At 53.4% G+C, this 18,655-nt stretch overlaps 1 protein-coding gene across 1 annotated transcript in view; it reads left to right on the top strand.

Moving 5' to 3' along the window:
• Window positions 1–200: 200 nt before the first annotated feature.
• CARM1 (coactivator associated arginine methyltransferase 1) overlaps window positions 201–18,655 on the top strand; it is a 32,308-nt gene continuing 13,853 nt past the window's right edge. The window contains exons 1-5 of the mRNA XM_026455623.2: window positions 201–288; window positions 3,145–3,198; window positions 12,749–13,045; window positions 16,224–16,330; window positions 17,290–17,394. Of these exons, the coding sequence (XP_026311408.1) occupies window positions 201–288; window positions 3,145–3,198; window positions 12,749–13,045; window positions 16,224–16,330; window positions 17,290–17,394 (651 nt within the window). The remainder of the gene's footprint in view (window positions 289–3,144; window positions 3,199–12,748; window positions 13,046–16,223; window positions 16,331–17,289; window positions 17,395–18,655) is intronic.

Raw genomic sequence — 18,655 nt, 5'->3', positions numbered from 1 at the left:
GTAGCACACATAAGGCCCTGCAAAGGGATTTCTGGGCCGGAAGGTTTTGATCAGTTGCTCAGACATAGCTCTGATGTGCTGGGGCAGTGCCCGTTCAGAGCCATGGCTGTAGGGCTCCTGGACACCCAGCTCCAGCGCTGGAGCAGGGTTGGGATTCGCCCAGAGGCCAGGGTTGGGCCAGAGGAGCCCAGGGTGACCTGATGGTCCTCAGATACCCGGGGCTGGGCAGCACCGTGGAACAACTGCTCCAGAGCTTCTCCAAGGACGACATCGGAGGATCCGACTCAGGTTACGGCAGGAGAGGGAGGCCAGGCCGGGTTAGGGTTCTGGGGTTTGGGATTCCGGACGACATTGGAGGATCCGACTCAGGTTACCGCAGGAGAGGGAGGCCAGGCCGGGTTAGGGTTCTGGGGTTTGGCATTCTCTTCCGAGGCTGGCATTGATCTGTTCTGATGATGGTAACAGCAGCTGCTCTTGTTTATGAAGTACTTAACACCTACCGCTCCCTCCATTACCTGGGAATCCTCACTGCAGGGAGGGTTTTTCGTTCCTATTTTGTGCCTGTTTTATTTTTTGAGGCAGAGTTTTGCTTTTGTTGCACAGGCTGGAGTGCTATGGCACAATCTGTGCTCACTGCAACCTCTGCCTTCTGGGTTCAAGCGATTCTCCTGCCTCAGCCTCCCCAGTAGCTGGGATTACAGGCGTATACCACCATGCCTGGCTAATTTTTTTTTTTTTTTTTTTTGAGACTGAGTCTCACTGTATCACTGAGGCTGGAGTGCAGTGGTGTGATCTCGTCTCACTGCAACCTCTGCCTCCTGGGTTCAAGTGATTCTCCTGCCTCAGCCTCCTGAGTAGCTGGGACTACAGGCGCCCGCCACCATGCCCGGCTAATTTTTTTGTATTTTTAGTAGAGATGGGGTTTCACCGTGTTAGCCAGGATGGTCTTGATCTCCTGACGTTGTGAGCTGCCTGACTTGGCCTCCCAAAGGGCTGGGATTACAGGCGTGAGCCACCGCGCCCGGCCATTGTGCCCGTTTTATAGATGGGGCTTCTGAGGCCAGGGGTGAAAGCAGCTGCTAGTTCAGGGGATCCAAGCCCTGCGGGGCTCTGCTGCATGTGGGCTCTGACCTAGTGAAGTTCCAGGATGGTGCCCTGGGGCCGGGCTGCCAGGCCCTCCACATGGGTTATGTCACCTCACCCTTTTGGGATGTGTCAGGGCGACCGTTGGATAGATGAGGAAGCCAAGGTCAGGGCCGGAGAACAGAGGGTTCGGCCCTGAACCCAGCCCCTCCCTGATAAACCCAAGTCCTCCTTGATGCCAAAGCCCATCCTTTATCCTTTCAGTCCCTCCCTGCTGGGTCATCTCTGCTGCCTCTTGGGCCCATGGGCGCCAAACCACACAGGAACGGGGAGAAGCTTCTGGTGCCCACAGTGTGGAAACAAGGTCACCCCCGCCAGGGCAGTGGGGCCTGGCTCAGGTGTCGCCTCCTCCCCAGTCTGCCTGGAATCTGAATTGGGCCCGGTCCGCATGCGTCAGCTCCCGTGCTTTCCCTCCTTTCAGCACTTACTGCCAGTTTCTGTTGTCCGTCTCCTCACTGCCCTGCTGGGTGCTGTCTGCCTCCCACTGTGGACTCCCATCATGGGAGGGCCGGGGGTGGCTCTCTGGTTCACCGCCAGGTCCTCTGTGCCTGCGTGTGGTCCGGGCGCAGCAGGCTGAGCAAAGAGATGCCAGCCGAGTGGGCTTCAGAAAGCATGTTTTTTTTCTGTACCTGTGGGATGGGAGTTGGCCGCGGGGGAGCGGGGGGTCTCCCTCTTTTTACCTAACTCTCCTCCTTTGATCGGGAATATTTTCCTCTGGAAGGTGAAGAGCCCATGTCGTCTTTAGCAGCAGGAGGCGATTTAATAAAAGATGTACCATTTGGATGACGGCTTCTACAGCCACCAGCTACTCCCCCGCCCCAGGTCTGCTGAGATAAATAGCTTTAATTATGCCTCCATTTGGTGGCTACAGTTGTGTTCCCCCTGGAGATGCAAGAGCTTGAAATGTGGCCTTTCTCCCCCCAGCTGGTGCTGCTGCTTTTCTTCTTGCCCTCCACCTCCTTGTGTTTTCTCTCTCTCTCTCTCTTTTTTTTTTCTTTCTTGAAATGGGGTCTCACTCTGTCGCCCAGGCTGGAGTACAGTGATACAATCTCGGCTCACTGCAGCCTTGACCTCCCAGGCTCAAGGGATTTTCCTGCCGCACCTTCTCACATGGTTGGGACTACGGGTGCACACCACCATGCTCAGCTTATTTTTTTATTATTATTTGTAGAAGATGGGGTCTCACTATGTTGCCCAAGCTGATCTCAAACTCCTGGGCTCAAGTGATCCTCCCGACTCGGCTTTCCAAAGTGTTAGGATTACAGGCATGAACCACTGTTCCCAGCCAGCCTCCTTGTTCTCTGTCTGCCAAAGAATGTGGCCCTGATGTCACAATGGCATGGGAGGTTCTCTTTTTTTTCCTTTTTGAGAGAGAGTCTTGCTCTGTCACCCAGGCTGGAGTGCAGTGGCGTGATTTCTGCTCACTGCAACCTCCGCCTCCCAGGTTCAGATTATTCTCCTGCCTCAGCCTCCCAAGTAGCTGGGATTACAGGCGCCCACCACCACTCCTGGCTGATTTTTGTATTTTTGGTACAGATGAGGTTTCACCATGTTGGCCGGACTAATCTCAAACTCCTGGCCTCAAGCGATCCACGTGGCTTGGCCTCCCAAAGTGCTGGTGTTACAGGTGCAAACCACTGTGCCCAGCCTAGGGATGGGAAGTTCTAAGGGACTCCAGGTCCCCCTGACCCAGGTCTAACGAGCCTCAGGGGCCCAAGGATCCCCTGCTAGTTCCATTGCTTTCTGGAAGCAAGGGGGAAGGGCAGGAGGTGAATAGGCAGTGCTGCTGTGTGGCCACCTGATGCTAAACATCTCTGCATAGTGAAGCCACTTCCCCAGTCAAGGCCATGCTCGCGGTGAGGGCAGGCTAGCATTCTGACCTGGACACCTGGACCCCTGCACCCACTGCCCCCTGTGCTTCGGGAAGAGGCTGGGCCTCCCCTACCCCTATCCTGGGGAGGGCATTCCGGTTGGTACCCATGAGTGCCCCTTGTGTGCTAGGTACTGTGTGGGTCATGCCCAGAGCCCTGGATCTGCGTTTTGTGGGGCTGTCAGGTAGGCATTAAATAAGGAGCTGCCAGGCAATGAGGGCTTGTCTGGGAAATGCTGGAGGACCTCTAGGAGGAGGTGACAGGGAAGCAGGGGAAGGCAGGAGGGTGATCTCTAAGGATCATCAGAGGCCAGAGAGAACCTCTGCCCATGATCTTGACTGGGAGGGAGTGTTGAAGGCCAGCAAGGTTTGGCTGGAGTGACCCAGGGGGCAGCAGTGAGACTGCGGACACTGGCAGAGGGCTGCTTCCAGAAGGTGCTGGGGAACCATGGGGCGGTGTGAGACAAGAGCACAGCAGGCGGGTTGTGTTAGACACTGTGCGGCTTGAAGGGTGGCCTGGGAGATGACTGAGGCATGGTACGTCCCCCGGGACCATCTGCTCAGTGAGACCCTTGAGAGACGTCTCCCTGTTCTTCCAAGACCCTCCTGCATGCTGGGTGGGACCCAGGGCTGCCATGGAGCTGCTGCTGCCCCGCCCACCATTCTCTAGTGCATTTTTTTCAAGTCTGGGGCTAGGGAGTCCTTGTACCTTAGAGTCCCCCAGATTCTGCTGCCCTGGGAGGCCAATAAGGAGGGGATGTGCAGGGTGCTGACTCTAAGGCAGGTGGGGAACAGCAGCTGGTCCCCCAAGAGCTGCCCTCCTCCTCACCCCCATTGCCTCCTGCCTGGCCAGCCATAGATAGCCCTTGGCTATTGCCTCATCCTGTGTGGCGGCGGGTCTCTCCCCGCCCTGCGCAAGGTCCCTCCCAGTGCTGCCCAGAGCCGAGCCACCAATCCACTGGGGCCTCTTGCAGTCCCTCCACAGTGCCCCTACCCACATCAACCCACCTTGCACGGGGGTCTGTCCCAGCAGCCTCCCAGGGCTCACTGCACACTGTCTTTGCCACCCCGATTCCCTGTCTTCCCTGTGCTCTTCCCCTCACTGGCAGATCTGTCCCTAGTCTCCTTCCCAGGCTGGGTCAGGTGCCACCTACAGAGTCCACCACCTGGGGATCCCTGTCAGTCTGCCACTCGGCTGTCCTCACCGCCCCTAGGATGGGGAGTGTGTCTCCACTGCCCAGTGCCTGGTGAGCACATAAGGAAGTGGGTGGCGAGGACGCTGAGGGTCCAGCCTCTGCTCTGCACTTGTAATCCTGCTGGGTTTTGCAAATAAAGCTTTATGGGCACACAGCCATGCTCACTTGTTTACATATTGTCTGCTGCAAGGCAGAATAGAATCATTGTAGCAGAGATCAGATTCCCCAGGAAGCACATAATATTTACTGTCTGGTCCTTTACACAGAAAGTCAGCCAAACCCTGCTCTAGGAAGCGCAGAGACGTCGGCTGCTGCATTGGTGAGGAATGGGGATGCCAGTGCCAGTCACCTCGGCCACTCTTGCTGTGTGACCTTGAGCAAGATACTTAACCTCTCTGAGCAAATAAGGGCATAGTGAGAGTAGATACTCCCAGGGGTGATGAGAAGAGGAAACGGGTTAGACATAGGCCCTGGAACAGAGCCTGGTCCTTAGAGTGTTGTCACTCTTACATCATGTGACATCCCAGCCTCCACAGGGTGTGGGCAGGTCTGGCTCATGGTAACTGGGGGTTTGTGACGTGGATTCACATGGTGGGGGGCTGCTTCCTGGGGAGCAGGAAAGGCTGCCTCAAAGATGAGGCAGTTTTTCTACCCCCTTCCCTGCAATTCCAGCCCCTCCTCCCTTGGCCCCACAGCTTCATCAGGGCCGAGTAAGCAGGCAGGCCCGCGAGTAGCTGCAGGGTGGGTCCAGGGGTGGCTGAAGCGTAACACTCAGTCCAGGTCCGTGTTCTTCACGTTCCCCATTGGAGACTCCACCAGGAGATCCCAGTCCCGTTCCTGTTACTGCAGGGTAAAAAAATCCTAGCTCTGGGCCAGGCACGGTGGCTCACACCTGTGATCTCGGCACTTTGGGAGGACGAGGTGGGCGAATCACCTGAGATCAGGAGTTCGAGATCAGCCTGGTCAACGTGGTGAAACCCTGTCTCTACTGAAAATACAAAAATTAGCCGGGTGTGATGGTGCACGCCTGGAATCCCAGCTACTCGGGAGGCTGAGGCAGGAGCCTGGGAGCTGGAGGTTGTGGTGAGCTGAGATTGAGCCACTGCACTCCAGCCTGGGCGACAGAGCGAGACGTCTTCTCAAAAAAAAAAAAAAAAAAAAAAAAAAACATACCCCAGCTCTGGCTTAGCCTTAATTGGCCTGAAGTCACCACAGCCTCCTGGCTCCAGAGTCTGCTTTTTGGTCACCCTTGCCTGCTAGCCCTGCAGCCTGTCCCCTACCTCTCCTGGCCACGTGCACACAGTCCCCAACATGCGCCGGCTGATGCGGCAACAGTGGTGCTTTTTGGATTGGTCTCTAGAGGCCAACACAGAGGGCCTTTCTGAATCCTGGGGTCCTGCCCCCTTCCCCAGTTCCCATACTGCTCCTCCCCAACAGAATGGCTGCTTTGGGAGGTGGTTACTGGCCATGAGAGGATGCCATAGTGAGTTTCCCATGGACAGGGCTGCATCTGTGGTGAGCACTGAATCGCCACTGCTGGATCCAGACTCCTGTGCGTCCCCGGCCCCAAGGCTCCCTCCTGCCCTCCTCCTGGGGTGCTGTTCGCGAGCCAGGAGACAGGCTGTGCATTCTCTGCCTGCTCACAGGCGACCCTGGGCCAGGTGTGCGATGGCCCACTGGGCCCGTAGTAGCAGAGGGAGGGGAGAGGAAGGGAGAAAGTGGGAACGGCATGTGCAGAGGCCTGGGGCCTGGCCCATGTAGGGGCTAGAGGGCTGAGTATGTCTGTGGGGAGGCGCCCAGGCGGGGACAGCCATGAGGAATGATGGGCACGGAGCGCAGAGGCTCGGGTGTCTCCCCAGCAAAGGGAGGAACATGGTCTAGCTTGTTGTTTTTCTTTTTTCTTTTTTCTTTTTTCTTTTTTTTTGGTTTGTCAGTATTTCCCAGGTGTCTTCTGTGTGCCAGGGACTAACCTGGGGATAGAGCTGTGACTTTGAGAAGCTGCTGGCTCCACAGGCTTCAGCAGCTGCTGCTGTGATGAAGCGATCCACTTGCCCTCAGCCCTGGCGTCTTTGGCCCAAGCCCAGCCCCAGCCCTGGCTGGGTACAGCCAGGCTCCACTTGGCCACAGGTCCTGTAGTTGCCTGCCCGGCACCAGGTCAGAGAGGGGCGCCTCAGGCAACTGGTTGGGTTGCCAGGCTGCTTGGTAAACAGGCCTCCCTGCGCCCACTTGCTGTCGCCCAGGCATGGCCAACAGATTGACGGTATCTCCTGCCCCAGGACGGGTATGAGTGTGGGCGCCTTGCCAAGCTTGGATGTGCCTTCCTGGGACACACTTACAGCTGGGAGCACCTTCTCTTGGGGCCCCTGTGGGTGTGGTGAGGCTGTGAGTCTGGGGCAGTGGCCTGCTGACACCCTCCTCCGGGCAGGGGCTCAGGAGGTTCCTCCATGCCCTGCCCTCTCAGGAGGGCGGCACCTGGCGAGAGAGTCTGGCAGGACTGGCTGGGTGTGGCCGGGGAGCTGCCCTGCAGGTCTCATATCTGCAGGCCCTCATACCTGGACTTGTCATTTAGGAAGTTTTCTTTTTCTTTTTGAGACGGAGTCTCGTTCTGTCGCCCAAAGCTGGAGTGAAGTGGTGCCATCTCGGCTTACTGCAACCTCTGCCTCCCAGGGCAATTCTCCTGCCTCAGCCTCCTAAGTAGCTGGGATTACAGGCACCCACCACCATGCCTTGTAATTTTTGTATTTTTAGTGGAGATGGGGTTTTGCCACGTTGGACAGGCGTGTCTCAAAACTCCTGGGTTCAAGTGATCTGCCCGCCTCCCAAAGTGCTGGAATTACAGGCATGAGCTACCACACTGGCCCATTTTTCTTTTTCTATTGAAGCAAAATCACACCTGTAATCCCAACACTTTGGAGGCCAAGGTGGGAGGATCATATGAATCCCAGGAGTTTCAGACCAGCCTGGGCAACAGAGTAAGAACCTCATCTCTACAAAAAAATAAACAAAATTAGTCAGGGGTGGTGATATGTGCGTGAGGTTCCAGCTACCCGGGAGGCTGAGGTGGAAGGATGGCTTGAGCCTGGGAGATCAAGAGCTGTTATTTTATAACATGAAATCAACCCTTTTACATGTTGCATAACAGTCACCTCTGTCTACTCCCAAAATATTGTCATCACCCCAAAAGGAGACCCCGCATCCGTTAAGCAGTTGCTCCCCATTCCTGCCTTCTCCTAGCTCTCAGCCACCAGCACCGTGCCTTCTGTGAATATTTCATACAAATAGAATCATTTGTGTCTGGCTTCTTTCGGTGTGATGTTTCTGATACTCATTCATGTTGTAGCATGGCTCAGTGCTTCCTTTATTTTTATGGCTGAATAATGTTTCATTTTATAATAAACTGTGTTTATCTGTTTGTCAGTTTATGGACATTTGGGTTGTATTTCTGTCTTTTGTCTGTCGTGAATAAGTACTGCTATGAATGCTTGCATACGAGTATCTGTTGGTTTTGTTTTGTTTTTGTTTTGAGACGGAGTCTCACTTTCTCGCCCAGGCTGGAGTACAGTGGCACGATCTCGGCTCGCTACAAGCTCCGCCTCCCGGGTTCACGCCATTCTCCTGCCTCAGCCTTCCGAGTAGCTGGGACTAGAGGTGCCTGCCACCACACCTGGCTAATTTTTTGTATTTTTAGTAGAGATGGGGTTTCACCGTGTTAGCCAGGATGGTCTTGATCTCCTGACCTCATGATCCGCCCGCCTCGGCCTCCCAAAGTGCTGGGATTACAGGCATGAGCCACCATGCCTGGCCCTTTTTTTTTTTTTTGAAACGGAGTCTTTGCTCTGTTGCCCAAGCTAAAGTGCAGTGGTCCTATCTCAGCTCACTGCAACCTCTGCCTCCCTGATTCGAGCAATTCTGCCTGCCTCAGCCTCCTTAGTAGCTGGGACTACAGGCACGCGCCATCACACCTGGCTAATTTTTGTGTTTTCAGTAGAGATGGCGTTTCGCCATGTTGGCCATGCTGGTCTTGAGCTCCTGACCTCAGGTAATCTGCCTGCCTCTGCCTTCCAAAGTGCTGGGATTACAAGCATGAGCCACTGCGCTTGGCCAGCTGTTTGTTTGTTTGTTTGTTTGTTTGTTTTGAGACAGAGTCTTGCTCTGTCACCCAAGCTGGAGTGCAGTGGTGTGATCTCGGCTCACTGCTGGCTCCGCCTCCTGGGTTCACGCCATTCTCCTGCCTCAGTCTCCCCAGCAGCTGGGACTACAGGTGCACACCTCCACGTCCGGCTAATTTTTTTGTATTTTTAGTAGAGATGAGGTTTTACCGTGTTAGCCAGGATGGTCTCGATCTCCTGACCTCGTAAACTGCCCGCCTAGGCTTCCCAAAGTGCTGGGATTACAGGTGTGAGCCACCGCGCCTTGCATTTGTTTTTGCTTTTTTAAAGAGATGGAGTCTTGCTATGTTGCCCAGGCTGGAGTGCAGTGGCTGTTCACAGGCAGAGTCATAGCTCACTGCAGCCTTGAGCTCCCAGGCTCAAGCAATCCCTCCATCTCAGCCTCCTGCGTAGGTGGGATCTCAGGCATGCACCACCATGCTCAGCTAATTTTATTTTTTTTGTAGATATGGGATCTTGCTATGTTGCTCAGGCTGACGTTGAACTCCTGGCCTCAAGTTATCCTCCCATCTTGGCCTCCCAAAGTGCTGGGATTACAGGCATGAGCCTGTGCCCAGCCCTGGCTATCTCTTTGTTGTTGAGTTAAAAAAGTTCTTGGCCCAGCCCAGTGGCTCATGCCTGTAAGCCCAGCAGTTTGAGATGCCGAGGCGGACAGATCACATGAGGCTAGGACTTCAAGACCAGCCTGGCCAACACGACAAAACCGCATCTCTACCAAAAATACAAAAATTACAAGGTGTAATGATGCATGTCTATAATCCCAGCTACTCAGGAGGCTGAGGCACAAGAATCACTTGAACCCAGCTACTCAGGAGGCAGAGATTGCAGTGAGCCAAGATGGCGCCGCTGCACTCCAGCCTGGGCAACAGATCAAGAATCTGTCTCAAAAAAATATTTAGGCCAGGCACAGTGGCTCACCTCTGTAATCCCAGCACCTTGGGACACTGAGGCAGACAGATCACTTGAGCTTAGGAGCTTGAGACCAGCCTGACCAACATGGTGAAACCCGGTCTCTACTAAAAGTACAAAAATAAGCTGGATGTGGTGGCGCACACCTGTACTTCCACCGCTACTCGGGAGGCTGAAGCAGGAGAATCCCTAGAATCCGGGAGGCAGAGGTCACAGCAAGCCAAGATTGTGCCACTGAACTCCAGGCTGGGCAATGGAGTGAGACTCCATCTCAAAAAAATAAAAACATAATAAAATGAGATAAAAAATAATTGTTTTATTTTTATTTTTATTTTTTTTTTGAGATGGAGTCTTGCTCTGTTGCCCAGGCTGCAGTGTAGTGGCGTGATCTTTGCTCACTGCAAGCTCCACCTCTTGGGTTCACTCCATTCTTCTGCCTCAGCCTTCTGAGTAGCTGGGACTACAGGCGCCTGCCACCATGCCTGGCTAATTTTTTGTTTGTTTTTGCTTTTTTGTTTGTTTGTTTTGAGACAGAGTCTTGCTGTGTCACCCAGACTGGAGTGCAATGGCGTGCTCTCGGCTGACTGCAAGCTCCGCATCCCAGGTTCAAGTGATTCTTCTGCCTCAGCCTCCTGAGTAGCTGGGACTACAGGCGCCCACCACCACACCCAGCTAATTTTTGTATTTTTAGTAGAGACAGGGTTTCACCGTGTTAGCCAGGATGGTCTCGATCTCGTGATCCGCCCGCCTTGGCCTCCGAAAGTGCTGGGATTGCAAGCATCAGCCACCGTGCCCAGCCAATTTTATTTTATTTTATTTATTTATTTATTTTGTATTTTTAGTAGAGACAGGATTTCACTGTGTTAGCCAGGATGGTCTCAATCTCCTGACCTCGTGATCCACCCACCTTGCCCTCCCAAAGTGCTGGGATTACAGGTATGAGTCACCGTTCCCAACCTTTTTTTTTTTTTTTTTTTTTTGAGACAGGGTCTTATTCTTGTCACCCAGTCTAGAGTGCAGTGTTGCCATCTCTGCTTGCTGCAGTGTCAACTTCCTGGGCTCAGGTGATTCTCCCACCTCAGCCTCCCAAGTAGTTGGGACTACAGGCACATGCCACTACACCTGACTAATATTTATATATTTTTAAGTAGAGACAGGATTTCACCATGTTGCCCAGGCTGGTCTTAAACTCCTGGGTTCTAGTGATCTGCCCGCCTCCCACAGTACTGGGATTACAGGTGTTAGCCACCAGGCCTGGCCCTAAAAGAGTTTTTTTTTATATATTCTGGACACTAAATACTTAGCAATAGATGATTTGCAAATAGTTCCCCTAAGAGTTTTTTAGTTTTAGCTCTTATGTTTAGGTCATTGCTCCATTTGAGGTCTGTTTTATTTGTATATGGTGTGAGGTAGGAGTTTAACTTCATTCCTTTCTCTGTGGTTATCCGGTTTTCTTAGCAGTGTTTGTTGAAGGCGCTATTCTTTCCCCATTGAATGTTCTTGGAATCTTTGTCAAAAATCAATTGAGGATAAGTGTGAGGGTTTATTTCTGGACTCTGATTCTGTTCCATTGATCTGTGTCTCCATTCTCTTGCCAGTACCACTACACTGTTTACATTACTGTACCTTCATAGTAAAATTTGAAATTGCAACATGGGAATCCTCCAGGTTCAATCTTTTTCAAGATTGTTTTGGCTATTCAGGGTGATTGGGAACACTTTTGCCATATTTGCACTCACGTTGTTGTGATGGGCTATTGAAAAGCAAGCTACTGATGTCATAGGAATTTGCCATAAATACTTCCACATATGTTTTCTAAGAACAAAGGCATTTCTTTTTTTTTTTTTTTTTTTGAGATGGAGTCTTGCTCATCACCCAGGCTGGAGTGCAGTGGCGCGATCTCGGCTCACTGCAAGCTCCGCCTCCCGGGTTCACGCCATTCTCCTGTCTCAGCCTTCTGAGTAGCGGGGACTACAGGCGCCTGCCAACGCGCCCGGCTAATTTTTTGTATTTTTAGCAGAGACGGGGTTTCACCCTCTTAGCCAGGATGGTCTCGATCTCCTGACCTTGTGATCCGCCCGCCTCGGCCTCCCAAAGTGCTGGGATTACAGGCGTGAGCCACCGCGCCCGGCCACAAAGGCATTTCTTTACAAAACCACAATGCCATTGTCACATCCAAATAACTTAAAATTATGGCATATGTATTCCACACTCACATTTTCCTAGTTGTCTTTTTTTTTTTTTTTTTTTTTTTTAGTAGGATCTCACTTCTGTTGCCTAGACTAGAGTGCAGTGGCACCATCATAGCTCACTGCAACCTCAACCTCCTGGGCTCAAGTGATCCTCCCACCTCAGCCTCCCAAGTAGCTTGGACCACAGGTGGGAGCTACTCTGTCCAGCTCCCCAGTTGTCCTTTATTTTTTTGAGACAGGGTCTTGCTCTGTCACCCAGGCTGGAATGCAGTGGCACAGTCGGCTAACTAACTGATCCTTCCACCTCAGCGTCGTGAATCCCTAAGACAACAGGCACTCGCCACCACGCCTGCCTAATTTTTAAATTTTTTTGTAGAGACAGGGTCTTGCTATGCTGCCCAGTCTGATCTCCAACTCCTGGGTTCAAGTGATCCTCCTGCCTTGGCCTCCCAAAGTGCTGGGATTAGAGGTGTGGGTCCAGTCTCCCCAGTTGTCCTTTATAACTTTTTAAAACATGTTTCATGTGGCTCCAGCCCAGGGTCCCAGTTTGCATCGCATTGGGCACTCCCCCTTTTCTTGTCTCCTGCACTCTGGAATAGCTCCCACCGTTTTGGTCTTTCCTGACATTGGCCTGTTCGAGGAGACCAGCCTGGTTGTCCTGTAGCCTGCCCAACAACCTGTCGTTTTCTGTTGTCCCTTGAAGATGGGACTAGGTCAAACATTTTTGCCAAGAATACTACAGATGATGCCCCTGTCCCACTGTAGTATGGCAGGCAGGGGCACAGTGCCTGATTGGGCCGGCCCATTCCTGGCATCGCTAAGTTTCACCATTTGGCTGGAGTGGAGTGGCTACAGGTTTGTGGAATGAATGGCTAGTAACAGCTATCACGATGGGTGCAGGGAGACAGTGTCGTAATTCACTAGACAACTGCCACGCCATTAGCCCCATCTGACGGTGAGAACCCGAGTTCCAGAGAGGCTGAGGGACCTGCCTGTGTCACAGTGAACAAATGGCATGGGTGGGGTGTGAACCCGGCAGTCTGGCTACACTGGCCCCATGCAGTCGCTGCACTGCACCCATCCAAGAACAGAAGGGCTCAGCCGAGTGGAGCAGAGGCAGCTCCAGCTTTGAGGCCCTGTGGGTTGGCACCGTGCCTGGTGGCCCTGTCTGCCCATCTCAGCCTTCACCGTCCCCCTGTCTCAGCCCTGGTCATCCTGAGGACACAGACTGTATCCCTGCTGTCTGATCAGCCGCTCCCTTGTCCTCAGTGTGGGCTGGGCAGGCAGCGCACCCGGCAACGCTGCCAGGGTGGTTTAGTGACACTCCGGAAGAATCTGGGGGCACCAACGGGAGGCAGCAGGAGGGCGTCAGGGACCCGGCCTCAAAAGAAGGCAGCCGACAGGGCTGTACTGCTCATGCCAGCCTGTCTTCTCTCATAGATGAAGATGTGTGTGTCTTTAAGTGCTCGGTGTCCCGAGAGACAGAGTGTAGCCGCGTGGGCAAGCAGTCCTTCATCATCACCCTGGGCTGCAACAGCGTCCTCATCCAGTTCGCCACACCCAACGGTACGTGGCCCTGCTTCCGTTCCGGTGACACCAGCCCAGAGCGCCCAAAGCCCTGGTGGGCAGGGGTGTGGAGCCTGGCGAAGGAGTGGCCCATGCATCCTTGAGAATGCTCCGCTGCCCTCCAAACCGCATTCCCACGTGCAGATATGTCCAGAGGACACTCCACTGCCTGGGTAGACGCTGGACCCCAGACCCTCCCTCACCAGCTCCTTTGTGTCTTTTGGGGCTTGGCTTTTATGTCCCCACCTCCAAGAGGCCCATCCTGACCACCTGGGCCCAGTCTTTCTGGCAGTGGCCAGCCCTGGGCCAGCTGTGACTGGAGTTTAGGGGATGGAGTGAGACAAGGTCGTAGGGGCAGGAAGAGTTTGCTCAGGGCACAGAGAAGCCACCAGAGGGGCCTAACCGGACCCACCTTAGGGGCACAGGGAGACACAAGATTCCTGACGAGGGGTGGGAGAGCCCCAGGTGGGTGCAGCCGCAGTGGCAGTGGAGGTGTCGGCTGGAGACGGTCTGCCGGTCCCGCCTCAGGCTTGGTTTACTGGAGAGGTGAAGTGAGCCCAGTAATTGACACGGGCTGGTGCAGGGACAGCTGGAGGTGGGGAGGCTTCCTGCCCATAGCCACTGCCGGCCTCCCTCTTGTCTCAAGAAGGCTGTGCAATGACCCAGATATACCTCGGGCAGTCTGAGCCCTCAGGGCCACCTGTGTGAACCTGCCACGCCTGGCTAATTTGTTGTAGAGATGGGTTTTCACTGTGCTGCCCAGGCTGGTCTCGAACTCCTGGCTTCAAGTGAGCCACCGCCTCAGCCTCCCAAAGTGCTGGGATTACAAATGTGAGCCACCGTGCCCGGCCTTTTTTTTTTTTTTTTTTTTTTTGGAGAAAGAGTGTCACTCTGTGCCCAGGCTGAAGTGCCCAGGTTCAAGCAATTCTCATGCCTCAGCCTCCCGAGTAGCTGGAACTACATGTGTGTGCCACCACGCCTGGCTAATTTCTGTATATTTACTATAGTAGACATGGAGTTTCTCTTTCTTTCTTTCTTTTTTTCTTTTTTGAGATGGAGTCTTGCTCAGTCGCCCAGGCTGGAGTGCAGTGGCCCAATCTCGGCTCACTGCAAGCTCCGCCTCCCAAGTTCATGCCATTCTCCTGCCTCAGCCTCCTGAGTAGCTGGGACTACAGGTGCCCGCCGCCACGCCCGGCTAATTTTTTGTATTTTTAATAGAGACAGGGTTTCACTGTGTTAGCCAGGATGATCTCGATCTCCTGACCTCGTGATCCACCCGCCTCGGCCTCCCAAAGTGCTGGGATTACAGGCGTGAGCCTCCGTGCCCGGCTGACATGGAGTCTTTTCATGTTGCTCAGGCTGGTCTCAAACTCCTGACCTCAAGTGGTCCACCCGCCTCAGCTTCCCAAAGTGCTGGGATTAGAGGCGTGAGCCACCACACCCAGCCGTTCCCATTCTTAAGACTTGGTATTTTAATATTTTTTATTTCAGTTCTGTCAGTTTTTAAAAGTTGTGCTAAAATATACATAACAAAATTTGGTCATTTTAACCCTTTTAAAGTGTGTAGTTTGGTAGCAAGCAGCACATTCACATTGTTGTGCAACTATCACTAACACCCATCTCCAGAACTTGCTCATCCCGAACTGTATCTTTTACTTTTTTTTGAGATGGAGTCTCGCTCTGTCGCCCAGGCTGGAGTGCAGTGGCGTGATTTCGGCTCACTGCAACCACCGTCTCCCAGGTTCAAGCAATTCTCCTGCCTCAGCCCCCCGAGTAGCTGGGATTACAGGCACATGCCACTGTACCCGGCTAGTTTTTTATATTTTTAGTAGAGACGGAGGGGTTTCACCATGTTGACCAGGCTGGTCTTGAACTCCTGACCTCAGGTAATCCACCTGCCTCGGCCTCCCAAAGTGCTAGGATTACATGCATGAGCAACCATGCCCGGCCATGTCTTTTAATTTTTAAAGAGATTGTCTTTCAACTATTGTTTTGTTTTTTATTTGATATAATTTAGTGGCTATCATTCTATGTTAATACATGTAGCTTTTATTTTAGTTTAGTTTAGTTTAGTTTAGTTTTGAGACAGAGTCTCACTCCGTTGCCGAGGCTGGAGTGCAGTGGTGCAATCTTGGCTCACTGCAACCTCCACCTCCCAGATTCAAGCGATTCTCCCACCTCAGCCTCCTGAGTAGCTGGGATTACAGGCACCTGCCACCACCCCTGGCTAATTTCTGTATTTTTAGTAGAGACAGGGTTTCACCATGTTGGCCAGGCTGGTCTCGAACTCCTGACCTCAAGTGATCCACTCGCCTCAGCTTCCCAAAGTGCTAGGATTACAGGCATGAGCCACCATGCCTGGCTCGTTATTTCTGGTAGAGACAGGGTCTTGCTATATTTCCCAGGTTGGCCTCTTTAAACTCCTGGGCTCAAGTAGTCCACCCGCCTCAGCCTCCCAATGTCCTGGGATTACAGCTGAGAACCACTGTGCCCAGCCAAATAGATAGAGCCTGTTTTAAAGGGCCACATACCGTTGCATCCCGGGGAAGGGTAGTGATTGGTGATTCTCTGCCTTGCTTTTCTTTTCTATTTCTTGTTTTTGTTCTTGTTTTTTAACGTGGCAGAGTCTTGTTATGTTGCCCAGGCTGGTCTCAAAACCCTGACAACTGATCTGCCTACCTCAGCCTCCCAAAGTGCTGGGATTACAGGCGTGAGGCACCTGGCCTCTGCTGTGCTTTTCTGTGCCCCTGGGGTTTGTCTAGTCCCCTTTTACTGGACATTGCAGTGTCTGCTGCCCCCACACAGATGCTGCCCTGAGCTTCTGGGTGGACTTGGGCTTATTTGCCAGAGCTTCGACTCCCAGGCCAGTGGGTGTGTGCTTGAGAGAGTTTCACCAAGCTGCCCTTTGGTGAGGAATCCCCAGGCCCACTCCCACCAGACACCAGCCCCACATGCAGGATACCTGTCCTCTTCTCATGTCAGTCCCCAGGGTGCAGGCATGGCTGCCCTTCATCTTTTCTTTAAACTTGGAAAATTGTTTTTCGGGGAAGAGAAATCACCAGCCCCATATGTTCAAGGGAGAAACATCAGGACATACGGCCATCCAGAACCTTCCCTCCCAGATGGCCATATGCCAGGTTGCTGACCGCCCCCCAGTGACTTGGCTTCCCTGTTCCAGATTTCTGTTCCTTCTACAACATCCTGAAAACCTGCCGGGGCCACACCCTGGAGCGGTCCGTGTTCAGCGAGCGGACGGAGGAGTCTTCTGCCGTGCAGTACTTCCAGGTGGGTTACACTCGCCCTCAGCCAGGCTGCCTCCCCCCGGCAGCCCCCATGCCACCTGCCCGCAGGAGGCCACGCAGCACAGGGAAGGCCCACCCAAGTTCCCGTCCTGGCTCTGTCCCTTACTGGCCATGTAGCCTTGGGCAGGTTTCCTCCGCTGGCTGGGCCTCAGTTTCCTCATCTGTGAAGCGGAGATGCAGGTGCCTGCCTGAGAGGGTTGCTGGAAGGATCTGAGCACAGGTGGAGCTCAGGGCCACAGGCGTTGTGAATAACGGTAGAGCAGTTGCAATGCCCTGAGCGCTCCCTGCATGCCAGGCCCTGGTCTAAGCGCTGTCACGTGCACAGAAGCACTTGGACCCTCCCAACAACGCTAGGAGGTAAGTGCTATTATTGTCCCCATTTTACAGATGAGAAAACTGAGGCTCAGAGAGGTTAAGTGACTTGCTCCAAGTCACACAGCTATTTTGCAACAGAGCCGAGATGGGAAGCCAGGTCTGCCTGATGCCAAAGCCTGTGCCCCTGCCCAGGTGCCACGCTGCCTCCCGATCGCCCGTTGTCTTACAGAGAGACACCACACCTCACCTGCCTGGCGCTCTGAGTTCTAGGGCTCTGTTCGATCCGCTTCTCTTCTCCTTTGGGGCCCTCAAGATGGGGCAGGTGGCCTCTGATGCCAGAAGCCTGCCTGTGGCAAATATTGAGTTCCCCTGGGTGGCTTCCAGGTCCAGGCAGCATCCAGCTGTTGCCGTCGGCTGCAGTGATAGTGGCGCTGTCCTCCTGGGGGCTGCCCTCTGGCTTCCTGCTCCCTCTCCTGGAGCTGCTAGTGGGGCCCAGGCAGAGGGTGCACGGCCTCCTGAGGGAGGTTTGTGCCTAAGATGGCCCCTTGCTCTATCACAGGGCTGGCCAGGGCCTTGACTGCCTCGTGCCACCATGTGCCCCGTGCCATTGGTGTGTCTCTGTTCCAGTTTTATGGCTACCTGTCCCAGCAGCAGAACATGATGCAGGACTACGTGCGGACAGGCACCTACCAGCGCGCCATCCTGCAAAACCACACTGACTTCAAGGACAAGGTGAGCGGCCTGTGCACGTGCCCACCTCTCTGCTTCTGCCTTTTTTTTTTTTTTTCCTTTGCTCATTGATTTTATCTTCAAAAATCTCAGATTAGAAATGCATTTATCAGGCCGGGCGCAGTGGCTCAAGCCTGTAATCCCAGCACTTTGGGAGGCCAAGACGGGCGGATCGCGAGGTCAGGAGATTGAGACCATCCTGGCTAACACGGTGAAACCCCGTCTCTACTAAAAAATACAAAAAACTAGCCGGGCGAGGTGGCGGGCGCCTGTGGTCCCAGCTGCTCGGGAGGCTGAGGCAGGAGAATGGCGTAAACCCGGGAGGCGGAGCTTGCAGTGAGCTGAGATCCGGCCACTACACTCCAGCCTGGGCGACAGAGCGGGACTCTGTCTCAAAAAAAAAAAAAAGAAAGAAATGCATTTATCCCAGCTACTGTGGAGGCTGAGGCAGGAGGATCGCTTCAGCCCAGGAGCTGGAGGCTTCAGTAAGCTATGATTGCGCCACTGCGCTCCAGCCTGGGCCACAGAGCGAGACTCTTGTCTCTTAAAAAACAAAAACAAATGCATTTAATATATAAACTCACCACAGCATGTACATTATAGACTATCAGTTCTCTCCGAGACAGCTGCTGCCCCTCAGTATGAGGTCTCTTCTTCTAGATTTTTCCCTATGCAGACATCAGCGTATATTTTACAATTATTTTATTGAGCTGGGCAGAGTAGCTTACACCTCTCTATGATCCTAGCACTTTGGGAGGCCAAGGCAGGAGGATCATTTGAGCCCGGGAGGTTGAAACTGCAGTGAGCTGTGATTAGGGCACTGCTCTCCAGGCTAAGCCCCAGCGTGAGACCCTGCCTCAAGAACAAAATTAATAAGTGAGCTTTTTAATATCACCAAATGACATGCACTCATGATTAAAGAGAGAGAGCAGAGCAGAGTGTCTGTATTCAAAAGTAGAAATCGGCCAGGCACAGTGGCTCATGCCTGTAATCCCAGCACTTTGGGAGGCTGAGGCAGATGGATCACTTGAGCTTAGCAGTTTGAGACCACCCTGGCCAACATGGCAAAAGCCCATCTCTACTAAAATAGAATACAAAAATTAGCTGGGCGTGGTGGCAGGCGCCTGTAATCCCAGCTACTCAGGAGGCTGAGGCAGGAGAGTCGCTTGAACCTGGGAGGCAGAGGTTGCAGTGAGCTGAGATTGTTCCACTGCACTCCAGCCTGGGCAAGAGAGCAAGACTCCGTCTCAAAAAAAAAAAAAAG

This window comes from Piliocolobus tephrosceles, chromosome 21, assembly GCF_002776525.5.
Source record: "Piliocolobus tephrosceles isolate RC106 chromosome 21, ASM277652v3, whole genome shotgun sequence".
Taxonomy (NCBI): domain Eukaryota; kingdom Metazoa; phylum Chordata; class Mammalia; order Primates; family Cercopithecidae; genus Piliocolobus; species Piliocolobus tephrosceles.
This window is presented reverse-complemented; position numbering and strand designations above follow the sequence as displayed.